The following is a 25,095-nucleotide window of genomic DNA, read 5'->3' on the forward strand; positions in this document are numbered from 1 at the left end:
CTATGGTGGAAGGGCCCGACTAGGCAGGCCCCTAAGCTGTTCTATCAAAGCCAAATCACCAAGCAAATGGATATCAATGAGTGAGCCACTTGCCATATTTGGGCAAAGTGTGTCGGAGCATGATACGTAAAATTACTGCATGGGTTCAAAGCATGTGCTCTCCATTGAATTGTATTGGAAGTGATACTGGGTGTATGATAACACAGATTATAAAACTCATGCATGTATCTATCAAACACAGCGGTAGATGACTTCAGCCATTTTTCATTGATTTTTTCCTAGTTGAAAAATATACCAAACCTTTACATCAAGAACAGTTCACACATTCTGATTAGCTGAATTATATTTCTACTAGTCGTTGATGTTCTTGTGTACACTACTAGCTTGGTGTCCATATGTAAACAGCCAATTACCACTAGTATGTACTGGTGCAAATACCACTAGTATGTACTGACCGTGCAAGTACCACTAGTATGTACTGACCGTGCAAGTACCACTAGTATGTACTGACCGTGCAAGTACCACTAGTATGTACTGACCGTGCAAGTACTACTAGTATGTACTGGTGCAAGTACTACTAGTATGTACTGGTGCAAGTACCACTAGTATGTACTGGTGCAAGTACTACTAGTATGTACTGGTGCAAGTACTACTAGTATGTACTGGTGCAAGTACCACTAGTATGTACTGGTGCAAGTACCACTAGTATGTACTGACCGTGCAAGTACCACTAGTATGTACTGACCGTGCAAGTACCACTAGTATGTACTGACCGTGCAAGTACCACTAGTATGTACTGACCGTGCAAGTACCACTAGTATGTACTGACCGTGCAAGTACCACTAGTATGTACTGGTACAAGTAACCACTGGAACATACTATACAATAATAAATTTTAAACTGAAAAAAATATTGTTTGTTCAAAAGAAAATATCAGCTATATGTCAGCCTGCTGTACCATAACACCCACCAAATCATACACCCTCCACTGGAGGGTCTATGACCAAATCAATCATTTTTACATTCATACAAGTCTTGACAAGTGATGCAATAGGAAACCTGTACACTGTAAATAACAGATTTACACATACACATGTATTATACAACATCTACTGTAAGTTTTAAGGCTGCACTAGCTGCAACTGGAACATCTTTTGAAACTGTTTTTGTTAGACTTACAATGTAATGACTTAATCATCAATAGCATTCACCTAACCTTGAACAGTATTGAATCATCTGTGGGTAAACAGATTTGTGTAGCAGTACAAATAGTATAGTACAATGTATACACATGTATAACCAATCAAATTGATATTTTGGGGTCTGCACCCAAAACTCAGCACAGTCCCCACCCAAATACAACTTACAGATCAAAGTAAACCTTTACATTTGTAATTGACAAGTACATTGTCTAATTATTTGTATTTCAACAATTTTCAGTGAATATATTGTTGGTTGTCTGATTGAAAAAAGTAAATGTACCCTAGTCACAGATAGTACTGGTTTTAAACCATGGTTTTGATTTGTCTGTTTAAATAGCAAAATATACAATGTAATAAAAATCCACTTCACATATGGTCTGCAATGTGCAGGGTGACTTGCAAACTTGTCATTAACTTCTGAAAGCCCCCCCCCCCCCCCCCCCCCCCCAACACAGTACTTAAGCTTTCAATGCTGTACATCCTTGAATTTTTTTAATACTCGGCTGAAGGCGACTCTATCCAAGGAAGTGCCATGAGTGGATTATCCTTATAATGCCATTGATCAGAACAATGTTTTGATGTACAGTACTTCCTCAATTGTTTGATCGATCCATTGATTAAACTAAGTTTGACTGAATGTAGCTGAAAAGATAACATCTTGTTATTCCTAATTGTTTGCCCTAATTTGTAGCTTTTTGCATACAAACAATTTAGACCCCAGTGGTCATTTTCTTGTCATACACAATATCAATGGTTAACAAAGTGAAAGTAATTTCTACAAGTCATCTTCCAACGTGTTGACATACATAAACACTGTTCATTGACAGCAGACCGTTTGCCACCAAAGCCACACTATCAGTGTTATAAAGAAGTTACTCACAGATCCACAAGATCCTGGTGTTTTCAATTTGAGTGGTATTCTCCTTCCTGGTGAGCTGAGATCCGCTGCAAAGTTAGCCCGATCTTTCAAGTTGCTTTGCACATGTGCACTGCTAGAGTAGTGAGAGAACCTCCCAGGTCTACCAAATACACTCTGACCCACAACCCTCTGCTGACCTACAAAAGTCAGAAAAAGACAATTCAGAGATGAGATTTTGGCTGCCAAATCTAACATATTTAGTCATTTTAATTCTTGTCATCTTTCAGAGTCACAGATAATATTGACGCATCAAAGTGAAAGAAAAAATTCTGCCCTTTATTTTGTAATTCATGGATATTGGTTCGAACTTTCAACTTTGACCCCAACACATGTTGGGCCTCAGTGCTTGGAAATAGTTTAAATGAGATGCTCTTTTGTTTGTAGGCTTGTTCTTATCACATTTTTTCCCAAAACACTGTTAGGTAATCATTTACCACGAGGAACTAAATTATCTATGGCTGACAGATTTATAGATTGTGTGATAAATCCTCCAGCTTTGAAATACGGTGTACATACATATATAAAAATTTCAACAAAAAGGCTCACAACACAGATATGTCTTGTTGCTCTAAATAACTGAATATTGTACGTTTACAATTTTGCTAACTTAGAAATGCCTACATCCCAAGAGATCACATACCAAAATCCATTTCCCCTCAAATGTTAAAGAGGCATAATCCAAGTACTGGGAGAGGGGGAGGGGGGGGGGGGGGGATTTTTAAGTGCATATTAAAATGCACATGTACGTGTATACTTTAACCATCAAGTGACACTGGCAGATTAAACCTGGTATCACTATAAAAAACACTTTGATGACATCATTTTACACTACTGAAATGTCATGGCAGAAATGTCACCCCTCATATTACTAGTATATACCATCAACTACACAACACCAGAAGATGGGGTTTTACATGTAATGCCTTTGAAGGCAAGCAACATCTAACATGTAATTACTAGAATATAAATTGTAGTTATAAATCAAGATTTTATTAAATGCACATAAAAGCTTAAATAAACCTGAAATTACACCTCTTTTATAACATTTCTACTTCATCACCTGAAAATCTAACACAGAGACGCCATTTCTACTAGAATGAATGATGTCGTCCATTTTTTTTTGCCCGACAATCATATTACTGAAACTACATTGTAAAGAGGTTATTTTGTCTTTGGTTTTGTTGATTGTGCCATCTCAGCCAGACTGCATGGTGGTAAGGTAGGCATATATAGTAGCTCGGCATTGTTGCACGTAAAATCTCACAAGTACTGCCAGGGCAGTGTAAATAAACTGCACCCAACAAGTCTTACAAATAAATTTTGTACTAACAAAGCGCTTATCTCTCTTGAAATTTCCTGACCTTTCTGGTAACTTTAACAAAATACAAATATTGCAGTACCCTGGCAACAGTAAATCACATCGTGTATGAGCAATGTTAATGTATACAGTAATATCTACTTAAAACTGACATACTCTGACCAGGCAAAATTAGCTACCAGTTCCTTCTTTTATTATGGCAAGCCATACAGGCTAAAAGTATTCTGTTTCTGGCTGTAGTTTTTTTTTTTTTATTTGTAGTATTTTGAAGATAATCCACTCTTTAAAACATAACTTTATTTCAACAAAATTATATTATTTTTTTTTGAGATTTTTGTTGATTTATGATTTACGTGAATATTTATGGGGTTTTTTCATCTAACCAGGATTGTTTCAAGGGAAAATATCAAACTGATAATAAAAAATTATTTTCAAAAATCTATTTTATTAAAATCGATTTTGAAATTAGTTTTTTGTCCAAAATGTTGTAAATGGTGCATTGATTTGAATTGAAAAATGCATGGAGCAAGCAGTTACTATCTCTGTAAATGTTAAACAGGATATAATTAATTTAGTGTTATAATCTCATATATCATCAGAATCATGCACACATGTGACACACATAAACACGAACATATCCTCACACACCAATAAAAATCATTTTCAATGTACATTGTATACTACAGTATTTATCATGTCCTTTTTAATTCAAAGACAACTGAAGTTGAGTGGACAGTGTATCTGCACTGATGTACAAATTGACAGATCATTCGTTGTCATGCAACATGGCACTTCTAATATGGGATGTTAAACATCATGACATTCACATTAAATGTCATGAGAAAGCAGCTTTCTGATTGGACAAGATATGATGATTCCAAACATAAACAAACAAAATGGTGGCCGATCTTCAACGTTGATGTTAATGCCGAGGACCACAAAACTGAGAGCTCTTTCAAAACAGAGAATTTTTCACGAAAATATTTATACCCAAATGATACTATTTACATTAAATTACAAAGGTATTTGCATTTTGCAATGGGGTATCGCCAACACCACTGTAGACTACCCTCTATGTGTTCATACACCAAAGCTACAGTCGCAGACAACCACCCAGTTTTATTTACCTATTACTGTATTTTCTGCAACTTTTAAAGAATATACTCTGCTACCAAAGTTGTATTTCGAAATATTTATAAAAAGTTGCACCAAAAACTAATAAAAGTTAATGATCGAACATTTCATCAAAGCAAGTTGACACAGTGAGCAGACTATGTGCATGTGAATGTCATCGGATAATAGATTTACACAATGCACAAATCACATAGTGAGCTGTGTACTCTTGTTATTTTTTCTGTGTTTTCTTTAAAGTCATGGACATAGGCATACAATAAATCAATTATTTCTTGATATCACCTCTTTGTCCGCCATATCATTATTTGTGTCATTTTCACAACGTGCCGCCAGTCTTATATGTACGACTCATGCCATATGTGGAAACAGCACTCATGGCGATACGACAAACAAAGGGGTGATCTCAAGCAACAACCTCACAATGTCATAGTCTCTCTATTTTCTATGAGTTGAGGTTAGCAAACACAAATAAACAATTTGAAAATTTGAAATGAGGGACACATGTTCTTCCATGCATTCCTCATTCAATATAGTTGTAACAGTAGTAATGGGGAGTCAGGTAGAATAAACTGCAATGGGTATTAAACATATATTGTGTCCTACACTTTCTTGAAATTGGAATCAAATAAAAGGTAAATTTTGGACACATTATTACACATGTTTTGTTTTGATGATGTGAAAAATGTAAAAAAAACTTGTTCAGGTCATGTGATTCTGTCTGTCTGTAATTGACACAATCCGTTCCAAACAGTCGCAATGTGATACAGCCAAAAGTGTACTCGAACTTCACATTAAATTTGAATCATCTGAAACGGGACTTTATGGTTTTACAGAATGGAAAAAATATACAGGTCTCTATACATTCAATCCTTCATCCACTTTTGCCTTTATCAACTTTATAATTAAAGGAAAGTATCTAAGAAAAGTACAATTTTACCTGTTTGTAAAATAGCTGTTGGTCTATCACCAGTTATTGTCATTCGTTTCATAGCCCAACTCTGGAAATCTCTATGTACTTTGTTAGGACTCCTACGTCTAGGTTTTCTGAAATACATTGATGGTCGTTCCTGAAAAAGGTGGAGAAACGTAGATAAATGAGTGACTACATGCATATCTCTACTTCATGATAGTGTGCAAATCCGGAACACTCTAACTTTGACACTGATAGTCATCACAAATTTATGCACGCATGCACAAACGCACACACACAAATGCAAACACACAGACGCACACACACACACACACACACACACATCTGATCAACTCATAATGTAACTAAAATAAGCAAAGTTGTGGAATGAAATAAACACACATGATACACAATTCAAGTTGTGTGCATTTGAACAGAAAATACAGGACTTCTTTCTGGTCATTCTACATCACGACAACACGTGCCTGTTTTCTGTTTTGTAGTTTTTAAAATACAAGTCAAAGCACTCAACAGGATTTACAACGTAATCAACTTCCTAAACACTTAATAAATCAAATTTGTGCAGGTATAATTACTATTCATATTATTATTACCACATATTTCTCATCATCAACCTGGACAATTACTCATGTAACATACAAGTTTTGTCACTACTCATCTGCAAAATTATCTTGTAAAAGACAAAGACAACTTTTTACTTGCATTTTCATCTGAATGACGAACGACTATTGAGGAATGATATATGGAGATGCATCAATGCTATTCTTGAAAAAACAATGCAGATAAACAATTGTTTGTATATATTAAAATTCTCTTGAACAGCAACTTACATAATGTATAAAATTCTCATTTGTTGGTCTGTTTTCCATGTCGTCTTTGCCATTCTTGGCTTCTCGGTTGAACAACGATGCTCGTCCCTTCATGAAATAATAAAAATGAACACAAGACAAGAATTATAAATTAATCTCATTGATATCTGCTCAACAAACTATTAAACCTGCTGAAATAACCATGAAATGTAATACAAGTCTCTCTAGTTCTAACTTGCCAGTGCAAATTCATTTAGTTACTTTCCCTGTTTGTAAAAAATTCCACTTGTAAGTGCTTGCTTGTCACTGGTTGTAAGTCTCAGAAGCTGTACCAGAAAAAGACAAAACAATGTGAGAAAAAAAATCATATTCAAATTCCTCTTCGGGTCAAGTCCATATAAAAGACAGTGGCCACAGCAGGATTAGGGGTACCCGAAATTTCCCTTTTACTGAATTCCAAAACACCCAGTAGAACACAGTAGAATCACAAATCACCTACCAATGTGTACAGGCAAAACAAGTAACGTTGAACAGGACAATGCAAATTCCAGGCTAAATTCTGACTTGCTCAAATCACTAACCTTGAATACTGTTTCTATGTTCCTATGACAACCAGTGGTTGCTATGGTTTGTCTAGCTGCTGTTATTGGCTGCTGGGTGTCAAACTCAACACCTCTGTTGTTAAGGATACTGGCCAAAGCCGAACCATCACTCTCAAACTCTAGACCTGCCTCTGTGTATGGAGGGGAAATGCATGTATATAATGTATCATCACGTCAGTGCAGTAAGGTCCTTTCGACCTATACAATTGTATAGCAGATACGACCTTACTGCACTGATGCGACGATATATATAATGTATATAAAGTCAAAAGTATTGGAGGTCCAAATAAAATTCCACATAATGGAGAAAAAAAGGAGAGTCATTTGAACAAATACTGGTTTTTTAAGAAATCATATTCAAAACATAAACTTTGAAGCTGCACTAGTCACACAAAAGGAACCCTGTTTTTTTCTTCAAACAGTGTTGTTAGATATGAGTTACTCATAATATCGTACACCTTGAACAGTATTGCATCACCTGTGGATAACACATGGTCAAAATCATCTAGCATAATGAGCGTCATCTTTAATCCAGTCCCTATTTACATTGTATATGCAGAGTAGGCCGTTAAAGAATCTCACCTTTTTGTTGATCTGCCAATGATTTGACGATCGTTGTCTTGGTTACATTAGTTGATACAGTACCACCAGACACTATTTCTTTGCTGACCAATGATAAATCTTCATTGTGTGTCTTATTTTCCATATTATTAGTAACATCAGTTGATAGAACACCGAGCACTTGGCGTGGTTTGTCATTAAATGTCGCTGAAGGAGTCTTTGTTGTTGATAATGATGGTCCAGATTTGATCCTCTGTCGATCTCTCATCCTAAGAAATGAATAAATAAATAATGAAGAAACAACCATGACTCCTAATGTTCATCATTATATACAATTCAATTTCAACTTAGTACTGCATCAAATGCTTGGATAATCTCAATCTGATTAAAATCCAATAAAGTGTACACAGCGTTATTTCTTTTTGGCTGTCACAATTACTGTCGTTTGTTCTTTTTGTGAGCACCCATTACATACATAGGACACAATACCATAGGTTTTCCCGAACGAAACCCATACTCGTATTTACAAGTAGCCAATCAGAATCCATCTTACAATATAAAACTCTATGTTCAAAATTGAAAGAAAGAGAACCACCAAACAATAACGACAACATCGTAGATGGTGCTCTGTGCTCGAGCTCTTTTCGAACAGAGCACTCTGAAGTACAAATGTAGTACTGTACCCATGTGTTTTGCCACATTACGCATTCTCATTAATTAATTAATTAAGTGAATTCACTCAGCTCTCTTGTGTGGCTCTAGAAAACCTATGGTATTGTGTCAGATGTATAATTGTTGGCCATCAGCCTCTACCATTGTTGTTTAGGCATCACTTTCATTACATTTCAAATTGTTGAACGCAATGTACAATGTACTCTATTTTTCAGAAGTCATATGGATAGAAAGGAGAATGATGACAAGGTGATATAACTTGTCCTTCGCCTACCTGTAGACTTCAAGGACTATCGTTATAAACTACACTATTCCGCTATCCTAACTGACATTTTAATTTTTTGAATTTTCGCTGTCCTCTCGTCTACGCTGGCATTGACATAGACCGTGATTGGTCGATTACATAATTAGACATATTGAAATCGCACAATCAGTATAAGTAAATATCGACCCTTGTACATCAGATTATATGTAAATTTACACTAATATTTTGCACATGTTATGTGCATGGTGGGGTGCGGTTTTATACCAGTAGACTTGGGAGGGTGAAAATTCAAAAAATCAAACTGTCAGTCAGGATAGAGGAATAGTATAGTAGTAGTACAATGCAGCGATAGTCCCAAGTCTACAGGTAGGCTGTAATGTTCTGTGCGTTGGACTTTGAACACTATTGTGGAAAAGGGCATACTTTTTCCCATACTCTGACTATGCTTGTTGGTAGGAAATCAATAGGTGATGTGAATATGTGAATGGTACAACTAACCTATCAGTAGCTATCGTCATTCTAGTGTTATGTTGATGTCCATGCTCTAATCCTCTATTATCAATTATACAATCAAGTGCATTTTGGTCTATTTCAAACATGATGTCATCTTCTTGCGGCAAGACATCAACGTCTTCATACTCCTCAGAATCTGACGATCTCTGTGTAGTTGTGACTGTACTCGCCCCTGCTGTCAAGTGGAAGGCTTCAACCTACAAACATGGTAACAAGAAACTTATTACTTTTGTTATCATTATCAAAAATGTAGCAGGTGTCAGAAGAAATGCTACAATTTACAAACCAATTATGGTCTGTAAGATACAACATTTGTGCCACGCTATCAGCCAGCACTCACGAAGCCTGCTGGGCTGAACAACACAACAAATATTAGCCTAGTTCTACACTGTCACATGACATTGCCATATAATTGCCTATTTACAGTGCTAGCAGTAATCCACTTAATCTCTCATACCATGGCACGAGATTAAACAGAATACCACCAAGTGTTGTAAACTGACTACCCAAATAAAGGAGCTGTGTATAAATTATTTCATCTGTTTTCCTACTTGTGTATATCCAAAATATATTTTATGGATTTCGTAAATGGGCATTTCATGCCCATTGGACCTGAACAAATTTAATGATGCTACTGGAGGCATTAATTGTTTCCTATTCTGTATTATCTATCGGTAATATAGAAAATAGTATAAGATGTGTGCATTTGGAAAATTAATTATGAAACCAGATATGTGTCATCACGGCATAAGTACTGTACAAGTGTTTTCTTGACATTTAGTATTACTTTTTTAAAAGCCAGAAATGACAATTTGTTATTACACAGATGAGGAGGATCATGATGACACAGAATGGCAACAGTGACACATCATGATAGATGGCATACTCACCTTTGTACATGCCTTCTTTGTACAAGCTTTTCCCTGTTTGAAAAAATGGTAAATGAAGAAGACATTACTATTTTGTGTTCTAGACTAAGACTGGTGAGAGGATGAACAATTCAAGTTGAAGTGATAGAATTATTTCAAATAAATGCCAAGTGGACTCAAATGGAATCATGCATTTATTTTCAAGGAATCATTTCTTTCCGGTGTATACACCATTTCAACAATCGCTACACTGTAATTTTATGTAATGTACCAGTGAATTACTTGCATTGTACACATGTATACAAACTGATATTTGAAATACCAACACTCTGGGTATTTTCCATTGTACTTGCTGTGTCTTCTATACTTAATGTCACTCACTATACTCGTATAGCTACTACAAGAAAGACTGCATACACTCTTGCAAATAATATAACACACCCATGATGTGCGAGTGAAATTGTGTCATACTAAGGTATCTGCATGAGTGCTTGCAGTGTTCTCTGTGACTGTACTTTCATGAGTGCTTGCAGTGTTCTCTGTGGCTGTACTTTCATGAGTGCTTGCAGTGTTCTCTGTGACTGTACTTTCATGAGTGCTTGCAGTGTTCTCTGTGGCTGTACTTTTATGAGTGCTTGCAGTGTTCTCTGTGACTGTACTTTCATGAGTGCTTGCAGTGTTCTCTGTGGCTGTACTTTCATGAGTGCTTGCAGTGTTCTCTGTGGCTGTACTAAATTCATGAGCGTAGTAAGCAGAAAACACTGCAAACATGAGTGCTATTACCGTTGAGTACCCACATTGTCACTCACACAACATGGGGTTCAGTTATTATTTTTACACATGTTTTTTCTGAAACAGTAAATGTCTGTAAAAATCATACCGGTACTGTGTGGTCACATGATTTCTTGTGCAATGAATGTGCCATCATGTGCATAAAGGTATGAAATAATGTTTTCAGTACTGAGCTGCCAGTTGAAAGTAATACCCAAAGGGCACTACAATGGCTTTTGAGTGTCACAGGGTTCTGTTATGTTCTTCCTCTTAACAAGTTAATAACTTGTATACTGTATTTGGATTAATGTCTACATACATGTACATTTTCAAAACAGTGTTGTTTTACAAAGAATGTTAATCTACTCACTGTTTCAAATTTTGTTTTCCAATTATTATGAAGTTTATTGAAGTCTGGTACTTTTCTAACTTTACTTTTCACCTTCCCATTAGAACTAGATAAAGGAATTCTACTGTAAAATGAAACAAAAAAAACACATATTATGTTAAATGGTGAAATAATGATACTGTAATTGCTTTATTTTACCACAAGAAGATTTGGTGGATATAGGGCAAATGTAACATGTCAGACACACTCTGTAATTTGGCAGACAGTGCAAAGGGCAGTAGGGAAAGCAGACAATATTTGTAAATAACTTATCCGGTTGGCCCATCATATTCAGTGCAAACATTACTGATGCCTTCCCACAACAACAGAATACAGAAATATAACAATTTTAAGTATGATGTAATACACACAGTATGATAGCTGGACTTATTTACACAGAAAAAAACATTTGTGTATATTCAGCTACAATAAACCAAGTGCTAAAAAACAAAACAACTAACTTGTGATGAATGTAGTTTTCATGTCAACTATTAACTTAAACAGTACCGTAGTGGGTGGCAATGTCCGATTCACCAATACGAAAGACATCAGAGAGTCACCTGTGACTGTACATTTTTTACCGACCTACTGATGACTTTCTACTGGTGCAGGTAATATCTTTTTTCTTAATCTCTATAAATTATATGGTTACTTTCAAAGAGAATAGAACTATTTCTAGCATTACTAGTACAAATATAAGAAGAAAAAAATATGTTTGTATTACTGTATATGTTTACCTCTTTTTAGCACTGTCACTCTTTTTACTCACACCATTCTTAGCATTGGTAGTGGTTACAGATGAATATTGTTGTTTACTCAATGCCCTCTGTGCACGTGTGACTGGTCTGTAATTGTAATAATAGAACAGAGAAAACATGATAACAAAGTGATACAGAAGTCACTGTAGTAGCCCTTTGGCATAAGTCCTGCATGCAAATGGAGTATGGGACTCGATTCTGACAATGTCCTTAAACACTGACTAGAGTCCCAACTTACTCCATCTACAAACAGGACTATTCGGCATTAGGCCTTTCAAGTTTCATAATATAATTTCATGTAGGTGCACTACTGCAGTTTTCACATTCTGGTTCAAAGAATATGGAATTGTGTGTGTGTGTGTGTGTGTGTGTGTGTGTGTGTGTGTGTACATAATGCTTGCATCAATTTCTTTTAGCCTTGACTGCTCTCTGTGTTGTTCCCTGGGTTCACAGTCAAAACGTAAATCGATTGGTCATCAATTGTAACAGGTGTTTTATAATAGCTAGTACCATATGGTATACCCTAGTCTATCAGCTAGCCCTCGCATGTTCTTCCGATAAAATATGACACACAGCCGAACAACGCTATCGAGGATGGAACATCCGAGGTCTAGCGAATGTTATCAGGATATAAATAACTGCCAATCAGAGAACCGTATTAGCGACAAGCACAAACAGAGGACAATAGCTAAATTTTCATGCATATTCATCTTAAGGAGGGGCATGTAAAAATAACCACCAATGCGTTAACTAAAATGTGTGAATGACAACGTCTACACACTCATCAAACACAATTACCATAAACTGATAAGACATAGTAATGACATAAATGTGTTTGTCAACACCTACATGCAGAGATTGAATATATTAAAGTATACATATGCATATATGGCCCAACCCACTGCTTATCGTAATCTCAATGGAATGTCCGGTCTGAAAATGACATTCGCTAGACTGTTCGGGCAGGCCCTCACATGCGAACTTCGTTCGCTTATAGTTATAGCATTGAAAGAAAGTCCGAACGTCTAGCAGCAAGACTAGGTATACCCCTACCAGGATTCAAGTAATGGGATTCAAATAAAAGTAGAAGTTTTAACCAGACTTAGATTTGTCCTTTTATTCCAACTCAAGTTATGCCATACTCAAGTCCACCTGTGCTGAAAAGTTTGTTTTACCATATCACTGTAGTTGGACTGATACTTTCTTTGTACTACGAACTAAACCATATCACATGTATCATCGTTGTTGTATGGAGGCAGAAGGGCCTAGGGATCTCATACACGTGACATGTACACAGTGTTCAAAACATTCTGCATATGGCAAGTTCAAGTTGCTTATACGAGGAGGCTCTCACTTGAGTACTGAGTCAAATGTGTTTGGTCGGTTAGGGTTCTGAGAACAGAGTCGTATCGACCAAATATACATTGTATCTGACTCCGTACTCATGTCAGGGCCTCGTTGGACTACTCCTACACTGCAGACGAGACGTGCCGCACTGATGGAGTTTTAAATGACTACACAGTTTCGCTAAGCTATCCAATACTGTCAATTAATTTTCCTATCGTTTCAAGGAACGAAGGGAGGACAGTGAAATTCAAAATCAAAATATCAGTTATAATAGCAAATTTAGTGGTACTGGTAGCGCTCGTCCTTCGAGTCTTGCTACGGGTGGGTTATATACTTCCATACAACTTACAAATAATACAAGGAGGCTACATGGCTACTCCGGTGCCGAGATACAGTGAGGTAATTTGTAAACAATTCCAGATAAAACAGCTGTTTCTACGATTCTACCCTTACCTCAGGTTGTATGACGATGCCGTAGGATTTTTTGCCTCTGCTGAAGTCGGCATGATTACGGACTTTTAACTAAGGTATACGATTGTTTTGACCTTGTTGCTTGCAGAGCGTTACGAGTCCAGCTGCCACGCTGACGACAGAATTGTAGCTTCGCCAACTTTGACGTCGACCAAACGGTTTCTATTTTGATACACTGGGTTAAAACTTACTTCTTTACGGTTAGAAGTACCTATACGTGTAATCTTTGCGTACAAACCTACAGAAATCGTATAGTTCGACATCAAAACAAATTTGTCGCCCGGCCGAGTACTGTTCATTCATTTCACAACTGAATTTCCCGGACGGTTACCGTCAATAACGTCAGCCAATCAGCGACCACGTAAACAAACATGGAGGATGTAACCCACGTAAAGTCTCGCGATAGCACAAGAAACGTTAGTTAAACTCCCATAGTGCATTGGGGCAAACACAACTTTAAAAACTGTTGGTTTTAGCATTTTCAACAATAGAGATATTACGCGATGTGCATAATTATTGTATTAATGCAAAATTTTGAATGAAAAACAAAATGAATTGTTGGTATTTGTGTTCAAAATATACCGGAGTGAAGAGAACGCACGTTCTACTCAATATCGCCAATTTTGCGTCCACGGCGGACGGTTCGAGAACGTTATATTCGGTGCTTTCGAATTCGTTCACATACTTTCCCGATATCCTCCAAAAGTATTACATCGGAGCTATTATAAGCGTATAACTTTTCGTGTGTGTTTTACTATATAAAACTCCTAAAATGGGATGTGGATCGAGTAAAGCCACTCAGATAAAAAGAGTGGAATCGGCACCATTGGACCGACTTGAAAAACAAGAACTACAAATCCGTCTGCAAGGGGACCTAGACACGGCGACCCCTGCAGGTCTCCAAGTCAAATTGGCCGAGGTAAAACCATGATAAGTATGAATAGCCGATAACACGACATGTCAATGGATTAAACAAATTTTTATTTGTTTACCAGCATTGTCTAACTTTAATTTTACAGAAGTAAATCGAATGTAGCATGTCGGGGTACTTTTCAAAATGATAAGATCTATCCGAAGTGGAATTTGGTTTACTTAGAATTGTTCAAAACTTAGGTTTGTCTACATCCATAGCCATGATCATGTATTGAATGACTAATTATAATTTCTGTTTTAACACGGCTTTGTGTTTCATTCATTGCCTTTTTTACATGATTCAAAACATACAAATAAATAAATACTAGTACCAAACTCCATCCATCATATGACTGGACAACGTCTTTAAATAGTTTATTGTAACTATTTTGCCATAGTTATCCGGAGAATCACCAACAAGGTTCGAAGTGAATCCGACAGCACACAAGACAACATACCGTGTTGTTGTCAAACCATTCGATGTCGGTGACAGTGATCAAGAGAGACTGGTAGAGAACAGGAAGGTCCGAAGTATATCCAAAGATATCCAAAAGAAGGGCAAAAATAGAGAAATCACTGTCGGCGGAGCCGTAGTCATCCGAGCAGAACAGTTTTTGACAGCTGCTGATCTGTAGAGAGTAAATTACAGACAACATGAGATGAACTCGTCGAGAATTAATAATTCATAGATAAAATGACTGTCGATGACTCGACCTACTTTTAAATGATCAAGTTTCAAGATTATTTGTAGATGGATTTGAAATATCTATAAATCAAATGACAATCTATAGGAATGGTCCCAGCTTATCTGTTTATCTAGCTTTTTTACTTGATAATTAAAGCATAAAATTTGTCAATAAAATCACTAGACCGAAAGCGTCATCATTGTTGACTCACGACAAACCATCATTAGCTAAACCTAGTGTACACAACCACGAATTTTTCAATCAAATTAACACTCAATTATGTAGTCGACCACTTCATCATGACACTTAGGCCAAATAAAAACCTGTTTGGTTCCGGTTACCCGACCCTGCCTAGTTTTTCACGCCGACCCTAAACCTTTTTTTTTACGTATTCGAGAAAAATAATAAAATCGCGAAAATCGTGAAGTCTCGCAAGAAATAGTGGGTGACGAAACTCACTTGTGTTTATGGTTTATACGTTCTCATTTTGTTTCCTGATTTTAGCTTTCACTATAGAATAACTTTCAGGTTTGTCACGCAATGCATACTTATTAGCGTAAAATCGACTATCTGCAGACCTCGTATGACCATCGTCGTAAACCACAGCCTCTTTTACGGCACCGTCCAAGACGCGCAGTGTCGGGACAGAAATAACAGCTCAGCCTCTGGTTTGCGAGAATGCGTACGTATATGTAATGACCTACTTGCGTCTAGTTTACTCAGTGACTAGAGATCGCTCGATCGTTCGTGATAGTAAATATCAATAGTCAATGTGTAACAATACATGTTACATGATTAACTTCATGTAACGTAAAACTACAGCTACGGCAGACCAGATACACATAATACTCAGGTGATGGCAGAAATCCGAGCCATGCTTCGCATCTTATCTTATATCCTATTCGCTGGGTGTGTTTACATCACATGTGCCTCTCTGTTTTCTCTTGGACATGGGACGTTCGGTTTGTGGTCGGCTTGTCTCTGTTTGTTATCCAGTGCAGTGTTCAAGGTTATATCGACTGACCCAACAAAGCAGTTAGATGTGGGTCGGAAAGCTGTTCTTATCACAGGTGAGCTAAGCCTATATATATTATGTCTCTATAAACATTTTAGTTTGAATTGTTTTCTGCAATGTGTTCCTCAACTCTACATATGACCATATTCCCGAATTACCGTAGGATTAGGGAGTCGTCATTATTTATTACCGGGGGGGTCGGAGGAATATGTGGGGGTCACTCAAGAACTGGGGAGTGAAAGGGAGGGGGGGGGCCTACTCAAATTTTTTGCTAACACTGAAGTATAGAACTCACTTATATATACACGATTATGCAAGTTATTTATTAACACAGTATTTTTTTCTGTTAGAATTTTTCAGTGCATATTGCATATACATATAACCCCTATGAAAATGCATACACATTTGACATATGTAGTTTCTGAAGCCAGTACAGTAGACCATAACAATCTGTAACTCAAATTGATCAAACTGTTACTAGTACATTGAGTTCTGTTACATGAAAACAATTGTAGTAAGGAATAACTCGGTTAAAGAAATAAACAGCTGAAGCCACACAGGAGCTCGAGGGCAAAGTCTGACCAAATAGGATCAACTCATCTAGAATATCACGGTGTAGATGATACATGTATGTCAGTCAGTGAAAGCATACCAGATACTGGGATGATATCGTAACTTGGTGAGCTGAAAATAAATCTCTTGACAGGTTTTATTGCACAGACATTTATAACTGGTAAATACTGATTATAAATATTAAATACATGTTGAAAACAAAGAATATGGTAATATATAGCTTACTTTTCATTGCACAGATACTAGTACATGGTGTTCTGTCACATAAAATGAATATATGATAATTTTTCCTAATTTTAAATGGTATGACATGCTTTGAGAATTTTTTTGAAATAAGCTATGTCCATCATGTTATGAGGAAATTCTAGAAATGACAGAACAAGAGTCACTTCACCGAGAAATATTACATGTGGTTTTGAAATGAAGTCTTTACCATTTGTATACATTCGAAAATAATCGTCCCACTCAAAATACATTTTTTTCTCAAATGACCATTCTCCAGTGCACCCACCTGGCACATATGTTGACTATAATTCAGACAATTAGTTGTCTCAGACTAAAATGACCATCAGCCCACCCCAAATACAAAGCCAGTCAAAAGTGATAGGCCCTAAAACCCAGTTCCTGTACCACACGAGTCATTCCTTACAACAATGTTTAGAATTATTGTCCCTTTCCCCCTACCCCATATTTTTCCACAAACAGAAGAGTCAATCCTGTGTGAATGCATTTCCATAGTTCATTCACTATGGTACGTAATCAAGAGCAAAAGTAAACATGTCATTTTACATATACAGATTCATAAACACCATCAAAAAAATTCAGACTTGTTCCATTATTTATAGGTTGTGATAGTGGGTTTGGTTACAGCTTGGCCGTTCATCTAGACAGTCTTGGTTTTCGAGTATTTGCAGCATGTTTGTTTAAAGGAGGAGAGGGAGACCAAAACTTGGTCAAGACATGTTCAGATCGCTTGAAGACACTGCAGTTAGATATCACTAACCAAGAACAAGTTGACAATGCTTTAAAAGAAGTTGAAAAGTATTTGGATGGTGAAGGTATGTATACTGGAGATCTAGAGCATATTATCAAAGATTGAATTTGTACATATGGTAACTTTGCCATAAACAATCCCCAATCGTTGGAGGGGTATATCTTCTATGAAGGCTTGATATTTTTAATCCTTTTGTATATTTCTAGAGTTATGGGGTTTGGTCAACAATGCCGGGCTTCTGTGTTTAGCAGAATTTGAATTGACACCAATGCCAACCATTGAGAAAATAATGGAAGTAAATTGTACAGGTCATATGCGTGTCACCAAAGCATTCATACCAATGATACGACACAGTAAAGGTAGAATTGTCAATGTAGGAAGTATAGCAGGTAGGGTGCTGTTTACTGTATTTGGTTATTTTATGTAAGAATTGCACTGTTTATTGTATGCTTATATTTGTGCAAAATATGAATATATATCTCTCCATACTGAAGTCTTCCTAAGACGGGCAGGAGAGAAGTTTAGATGGAGAAGATGATGGAGAGGTAGACAGGAAAATCATGGAGAGAGAGAGAGAGAGAGAGAGAGAGAGAGAGAGAGAGAGAGAGAGAGAGAGAGAGAGAGAGAGAGAGAGAGAGAGAGACAGAGAGACAGAGAGAGAGAGAGAGAGAGAGACAGAGAGAGACAGACAGACAGAGACAGACAGACAGAGACAGACAGACAGACAGACATACATACATACATACATACATACATACATACATACATACATACAGAGAGTCAGAGACAGACGGACAGACAGACAGACAGACAGACAGAGATAGAAAGTAAGGGAGAGGAAGACAGAGATGGAGAGGGAGACATACATATAGAGGGAAGGCAGACAGAATGCCATGGACTTATTAAAGGTTGACATCAAACAACATGAATTATATGAAACTTTCCATTTTGATTATCATTTGTACTAATACTGATATGTAATATTTTCATTCATTCATTCATTCATATTTTTATGGATTTCTCATAGGCCGAGTGACCCATGGTTTACATTCAGTGTATTCAGCAGCCAAAGGTGGGATGGAACTTTTCAATGATGGACTTCGCATGGAGATGGAACAGTGGGGAGTGAAAGTTTCCATCATTGATTCAGCTGGCTTCAGAACAGGTATATTGCCAGGAAGTTGGTTTTGTTTTTCACAAAGAGAGTCTGAAACATATTTTCTTTAACTTCAGCAAGAACAAATAATGTCAAAAGAAAAAGATTACACTTTTCTCATTCTTAAATTGTAGTGAGAGGCAAGAGAATTAGTTTTATGTATCAAGAAAGCTTTCTGATGAGTCATTTTCTGAATCCTCAAGGATCAAATTTGAAAAACACTATGACTAAGATTGTGTGCCATGATTATCATGTTTGAGTTTGTGTACAACAGACGTGCTGAGAATAAGGCAATCTGATTAAAAGTCTGATGTGGGAATATGGCTCGACTGCTTTGTTTACCTCTATTTCCTTCGAATATTGTACTTTGTTTTCGATTTTGTTGCTATGGGAGTGCATCATCGAAATGGAGTAAGCACATCGTTGGGAAGGTGTGCACTCCAAGAACAAAAAAAATGAAAACAAATGATACTATACTAAGGAAAATAAAGCAACTGAGCCATATTCATACATCAGATTGAGACTAAGTCTTCTAATTTTGATTTACAGATTAATTTTGAGGATTCTATTAATATTTCCGTTAATAGTTCCTCTCAGGTGTAGATACAGGCAAGAAACAATGCCAAAAGTACTCTAAAAAGAAGAAAGGAGGTTGTTGTGTTCATTCTCATCAATCAAACAAAGGGCAAAAGGAACAATAACGTAATTTTTTCCATGCCATGTTGCAGGTATGTTTGGTGAAAAACAAATGGATAATATGGTTTCTGATATAGAGGGCAGTGTTCCATCAACAGCAAAAGCAGACTATGGTGCAGAGTACCTAAAATCCTACAGAACCAAGATGATGCAAATTGCAACAACAAAAACTCCATTCATCCTTGAGGATTTATCCCCAGTCATTAATTCTATGACAGATGCTCTGCTGTCAACCAATCCAAGGGTTCGTTACACCGACGGTAGAGGTCCTTGGATCATGCTATTTGTCAGAAAGTGTCTACCTACTATTACTGGAGATCATTTGATTTATAAAAAATTTTCACCTAAGATTGTAGCACCAGCTGCAGTGAAGGAGGACAAATATAAGTGATTATGTGTGTGATCTGTAGTCAAATCAGGGTGCATGTATAAGAGTAGCCCTCACATCTTTTTTTCCTCATTACAATATAATGGATGTTTGGCTTGTTCATGTGAAAAGCAACTCAGAACTAAACTGTTTTAAACTTTTGCTGTTACTTCATTCAAGAAAATGCCAACCCATTCTAATTTAAAATCAGGGGGGAATCAGGGGTCACCATACTAATTTTTGAAATAAAGGTCAAAACATTATCAAAATTAAGCCATTTTACAATCCAATATGGCTGCCATCCAATATGGCTGCTGAATACTATGTTAACTGGGAATATAAAAGGTTATCAATTTCCTCAAAAACAAAATGGTGAACCCCTATATTTCTTTTATTATTTCAAAAGGACCAGAAGCTAATTTCTATATGACAAAGGTTAGAGAGATTTGAAGGGCTTTGATTTTCTGTGAAATTAGTCCCAAAGGCACAGTCTGCGGTTGATGAGTTATTAATGCAAATTTGATCTATGTTTCACATTTTTTATTTGTTTTGTTTTTGAATAGAACAGTATAGTAAAACTGTTTAATTGATTAAAACTCCTAATAAATACCTCTTCCTGTTATGTATTTTTTGGTTGTTCGATGTCAGTGTTATGTTCTATGTGGGTGATAACAATGGGCAAACTTTAAACCACACCACTCACATATGGGGATATTGTGTAATTAGGGGATAGGGCCAGGAGAATTCGTTGTCTTCGATGAATATGTAGTAGCTGCCACCAAGTGATGACTGACTTCCGTTGATTTGTTGAGCTTCGGTCTGCAACAACCAAATTATAAATATAATATTTTGACGTCGTCTTCTCACGTAGCATTACCGCTGATCTTCTATCGTAGCGTTACCATTGATCTTTCGATGACGGTTCGATGTTTCGCTGAATTCGATGATTCAGGGAGGGGGGGGGGGGGTCTGTACAAATGGGTTGACGACCCAAAGATCGCCAGATAACACACTCGACATGAATATCTCCAATACAACACTCCATTGAAATAGTTACAACATAGGGTTGCTGCACCACATGCCAAACAAATTATAGGGGATAAATCATTGAACTTCTTACGTAGACTGGGTTAAATGTCATTCTAACCGTTGACTATATTTAAGTTTATCCGATGAGCTGCACCTGGGACTGAGCTCCAAAATCTGCCCATGAAGCTCAGAAATCTAGCACTAGAAAGGTTAATTTGCATATGAATGGGTCTAACTGAAAACAACCATCAAAATACTAGAAATTGAGAACATTTCAATTTGTGGTCGAAACCACCTGTCAATCATAACTAAAGGTTGTCTGACCTGTAGAGTAAAGTAGCATGTACGCCAGGTCTGACCTGGAGGCTGGTCAAGTTCAAGGAACCTTATCTAATCAGATTACATAAAATTGTCCACGTCAAATCTAAGGGTCAAGAAACTTTACTGCTCTTAACTAAAAACTGGGGTTCAGAATCTTATACTGATACATGGACCGGAAAATGTACAAATTTCACAAAAAGATGAATTGTTATGTGCTTTAAATGACCATAATAAAAAAAATGGCTTGTGTAACGTGTTCAGAGTTTTTTGGAAGGGATTTGACCGGGAAGTTGAAGAAGGCCTTGTTTGACTGATGATCTTCTCATGCACGCTTTCAAACATGTATGGAACAAAGTACAAAAAAGATTTTCAGTTTTGAGAATGAAATAGTAAAGAGATCGTATCAATTTATCTTGGCGATAAATTGCCTGCCGATGTGATCTTACGGCCAACACAACATGCAATGTGATTGTGAATACATTGTAGCATAGCTCTCATTTAGTAAGAGTTGTTATAGATCTAATTAATTCCAAAAAATATGCAAATAACTCATTAAAACTAAAAGATACGTCAGTGATATTTTCAGGACAGGTGCGCTTTGGTATCGCAAATGTATGCACCAAATGATATTGAATTTGTAGTGTGCATCCTTAAGATATATAGCCTAATTACCAAAAACCATTAATTATGTAAATAGCTCACTAATTTTAATGAAATATTTACCAAAATCTAATCAGTTCTAGCCATTACCCTAAAGGACACATGTACCAAATTTCATTTGAATTGAGCCAGCCGTTTTTGAGAACATGATTACACAGACAGACACACGCACACACACACATACACATACAGACTTTTCATCCCTATATATAACATCCCTTATAGAATTTTAAAAGGGTCGAATCGGACCGATAAAAATGCGCCTGGGTGTTCGTTGCGCTAAACCCAAGTGAATAAGGGAGCCTTCAGTATTTACAAGGGGGGGGGCCGGAGGAAATCACACATGATCTGTTAAGTAAAACCTACCCTCCCACCATTCTCCATTTGTAAAAAGTGACCCTCCCTTTTGTCCCATTTTGTAAAACATGACCCTCCCCATGACAATTGCATATACTGAACGTTAATCAATATTTCCATTATATGTATACATACAAATTAAATGATTTTGACTCTGTATTAGAAAGCGATATTTCTACATATAAAGTGACAAACAGTAAAAGACTGGCAAGTTACCTTTCTCTTATAATCATACATAATCTAGTTAGTATATAAAACGTGCTTTCATGTTGTGCATACTGGTCACGTGTAAAAGTTCCCTGATATCATTGTCATCATCATCACGTTCACTTTCAGTATTGTCATTATCAGTGTCATTGTAATCTGACTCACTGCTACTACTTGAGTCAGTACATGTATCACTGTCCGTGTTCTCTATGACATTCAAAACTAAATCATCATCATCATCATCATCATCATCATCATCATCATCATCATCATCATCATCATCATCATCACTGCTACCATCACCATCATATTTTAACAACAACATTCTCGTGCAGTGTGAGTGATAAGGTGAGATGGGTACACTCAACAAAACGCATCATTTTATTAAACAATTTTAAATTTCTTTCAATATATGTATTTCAATTTTTGTTTTGTTGCATGTAAAGTACTCGTAAAAATAAATGTTGAGTGCTCATCTCACTTTTACATCTAGAACTGACAATAATTGAATCTTGAATTTGGTCACAAAACTACGGATTATAAAATGTGACCCTCCCCCAAACATTGTAATGCAAAATATGACACCCCTCCCCCCAGAACAGGTTTGTAAAATGTGACCTAACCCCCCCCCCCCCCGTAAATACTGAAGGCTCCCTAAACTATGTCCTACTTATGCTACTAACAGAAATACGTAGTAAAATACAGGACGTTTCGTTACAGTATTAAGAATTACTGTTGGAACACAGAAAAGTGTCTTTGGTTAAAATAACTACGTACTATATAATGTTTAACATGATATAATGGGGATTACTTGATAAAATATAACAAAATCATAAATAAACGAATTCTAATTTGGCGGTAATCCAACACCATACGATGTTCCTGTTAATGAATTTACCCATCGATCATGATTATATTCAGTGTTTATGCATCATTAGTACTAGTGGTATAACAGGTTGGTTTGAACAGATATTTAGGGATAATGAGAAGATTAAATAGACTGTGTTTCTCCATAAATTGATTGACATCGCCCCAATCGTGTTAGATTATTTTGGAATGTGTATTTCTCGCAGTGGTTCCAGGATCGACATATTTATTCCGGTAAGACCCTGTTTATCGCAACAGCGCATTATATATCAGTTGTGTTCCTGTACATACGTTCCAGGACCAGTGTTTCTGGTTAATGTTTACATTTAGTTTGTTCCATTTTTACAATGTAAAGATTCACCGCACATTCACATCCAACAATGGTATCGACTGTCGAAATTTGAAATTTCAAAACCCTTGGGTTTCAAGTTCAGATATATGGAGATTTTGGTTGCAGGTGCCGTCTACGTGCTTAAAGTAAGACAATACTTCTTCAGGAAATATAGACATTATTGTAAACTATGAAATCGAGAGAGCCATTTTTTTAATCTTACCAACCTTTTCCTCATTATTTTTCGCTATCAGTCGTTGTCATGGACACGCAATGGCTCGTGGGAGTCAACAGACATGCATATGTAATTGATGGACAAAAATATTCATGATTTCTAAGTGTTTCTCTCTCTCTCTCTCTCTCTCTCTCTCTCTCTCTCTCTCTCTCGCTCTCAGAGGCTGTCGATTGAACATGGATCGAAGAATTGTATTGGGAACGGTCGTAACAGTCACAATTTGCTGGACAACTTGGACTTATCTGACAGCTTTCAACTCAAAGTCACCACGAGTTAGCGAGTCATTACCTTTAAAACCCCAAAAGACGGGTTCACATGAGAAGTTCACCGCAAAAGAAGCAAGTGGTGTGAACTTCAAATATGACAATACCGATTTGCTATTGAACTTAGAAACCTTACTGAGTAGGAGTACTAAACTTGATAAAAAGATTAACACACAACTTCTTGAACTTGGCATTAATCAGACAACTATAAAACGAGCGTTTCAAATCCCTCGTTTGAAGACATCATTCCAGACACTGGAATATGACATCGAGGATGTTATCCTCACCAAACGAGAGTTTGTGATCGGAGTAAGCGGTGGATCGATATCGACTGCCATGGGTGTTGGCTTCAAATATTTATACGCAGAACAACTTCGAGAAATGCTGAGCTACGTTTTAAAGACACCAGTTGTACTTCAGAATGGCGCGATTGGTGCTACTGGAAGTTTGTTCAGCACATACTGCATAGAAAATCATTTAAACTTGACTGAATTAGACATCATTCTTTGGGAGTTTGCGTATAACGACTTTAATTTCAATTATGGCTGTTCACCACAAGAAGAATTCACCAGAAAAATGTTGAGCATCCCGAAGGGACCACAGCTAGCTTACGCTAATTTCGTGATGGGTTTTGGGAGTGAGGTGTGTATGAGCTCTGAGGAAAACTGTAGCAAGCCTTTAAGTGACTATTATAATATCCCTTCTCTAAACATGCAAAGTGCTTTATGTAGATTAAAAGAACGCGAAAAACGAAAGGATCTACGTAGTCCACTTTCCTGTTCCCATCCAAGTATCAAATACCACACCATCGTTGGACACCTTTTGGCCAAAATGTTCAATAACGTAATCGAAACAGTAGCTGTAAGGTTAGAGAAATCCACAGATCAGAGTTCAAA

At 36.8% G+C, this 25,095-nt stretch overlaps 1 protein-coding gene across 1 annotated transcript; it reads left to right on the forward strand.

Moving 5' to 3' along the window:
* Positions 1-15,865: 15,865 nt before the first annotated feature.
* Positions 15,866-20,429, forward strand: LOC144434602 (D-beta-hydroxybutyrate dehydrogenase, mitochondrial-like). Its single transcript, XM_078123075.1, has 5 exons — positions 15,866-16,198; positions 17,562-17,774; positions 17,917-18,099; positions 18,738-18,875; positions 19,595-20,429. The coding sequence occupies exons 1-5, from the start codon at positions 15,985-15,987 to the stop codon at positions 19,951-19,953; spliced, it is 1,107 nt and encodes a 368-aa protein (XP_077979201.1). The 5' UTR covers positions 15,866-15,984; the 3' UTR covers positions 19,954-20,429.
* Positions 20,430-25,095: the final 4,666 nt, after the last annotated feature.

Source organism: Glandiceps talaboti, chromosome 4 (assembly GCF_964340395.1).
Source record: "Glandiceps talaboti chromosome 4, keGlaTala1.1, whole genome shotgun sequence".
In the NCBI taxonomy this organism is placed as follows: Eukaryota; Metazoa; Hemichordata; class Enteropneusta; family Spengelidae; genus Glandiceps; species Glandiceps talaboti.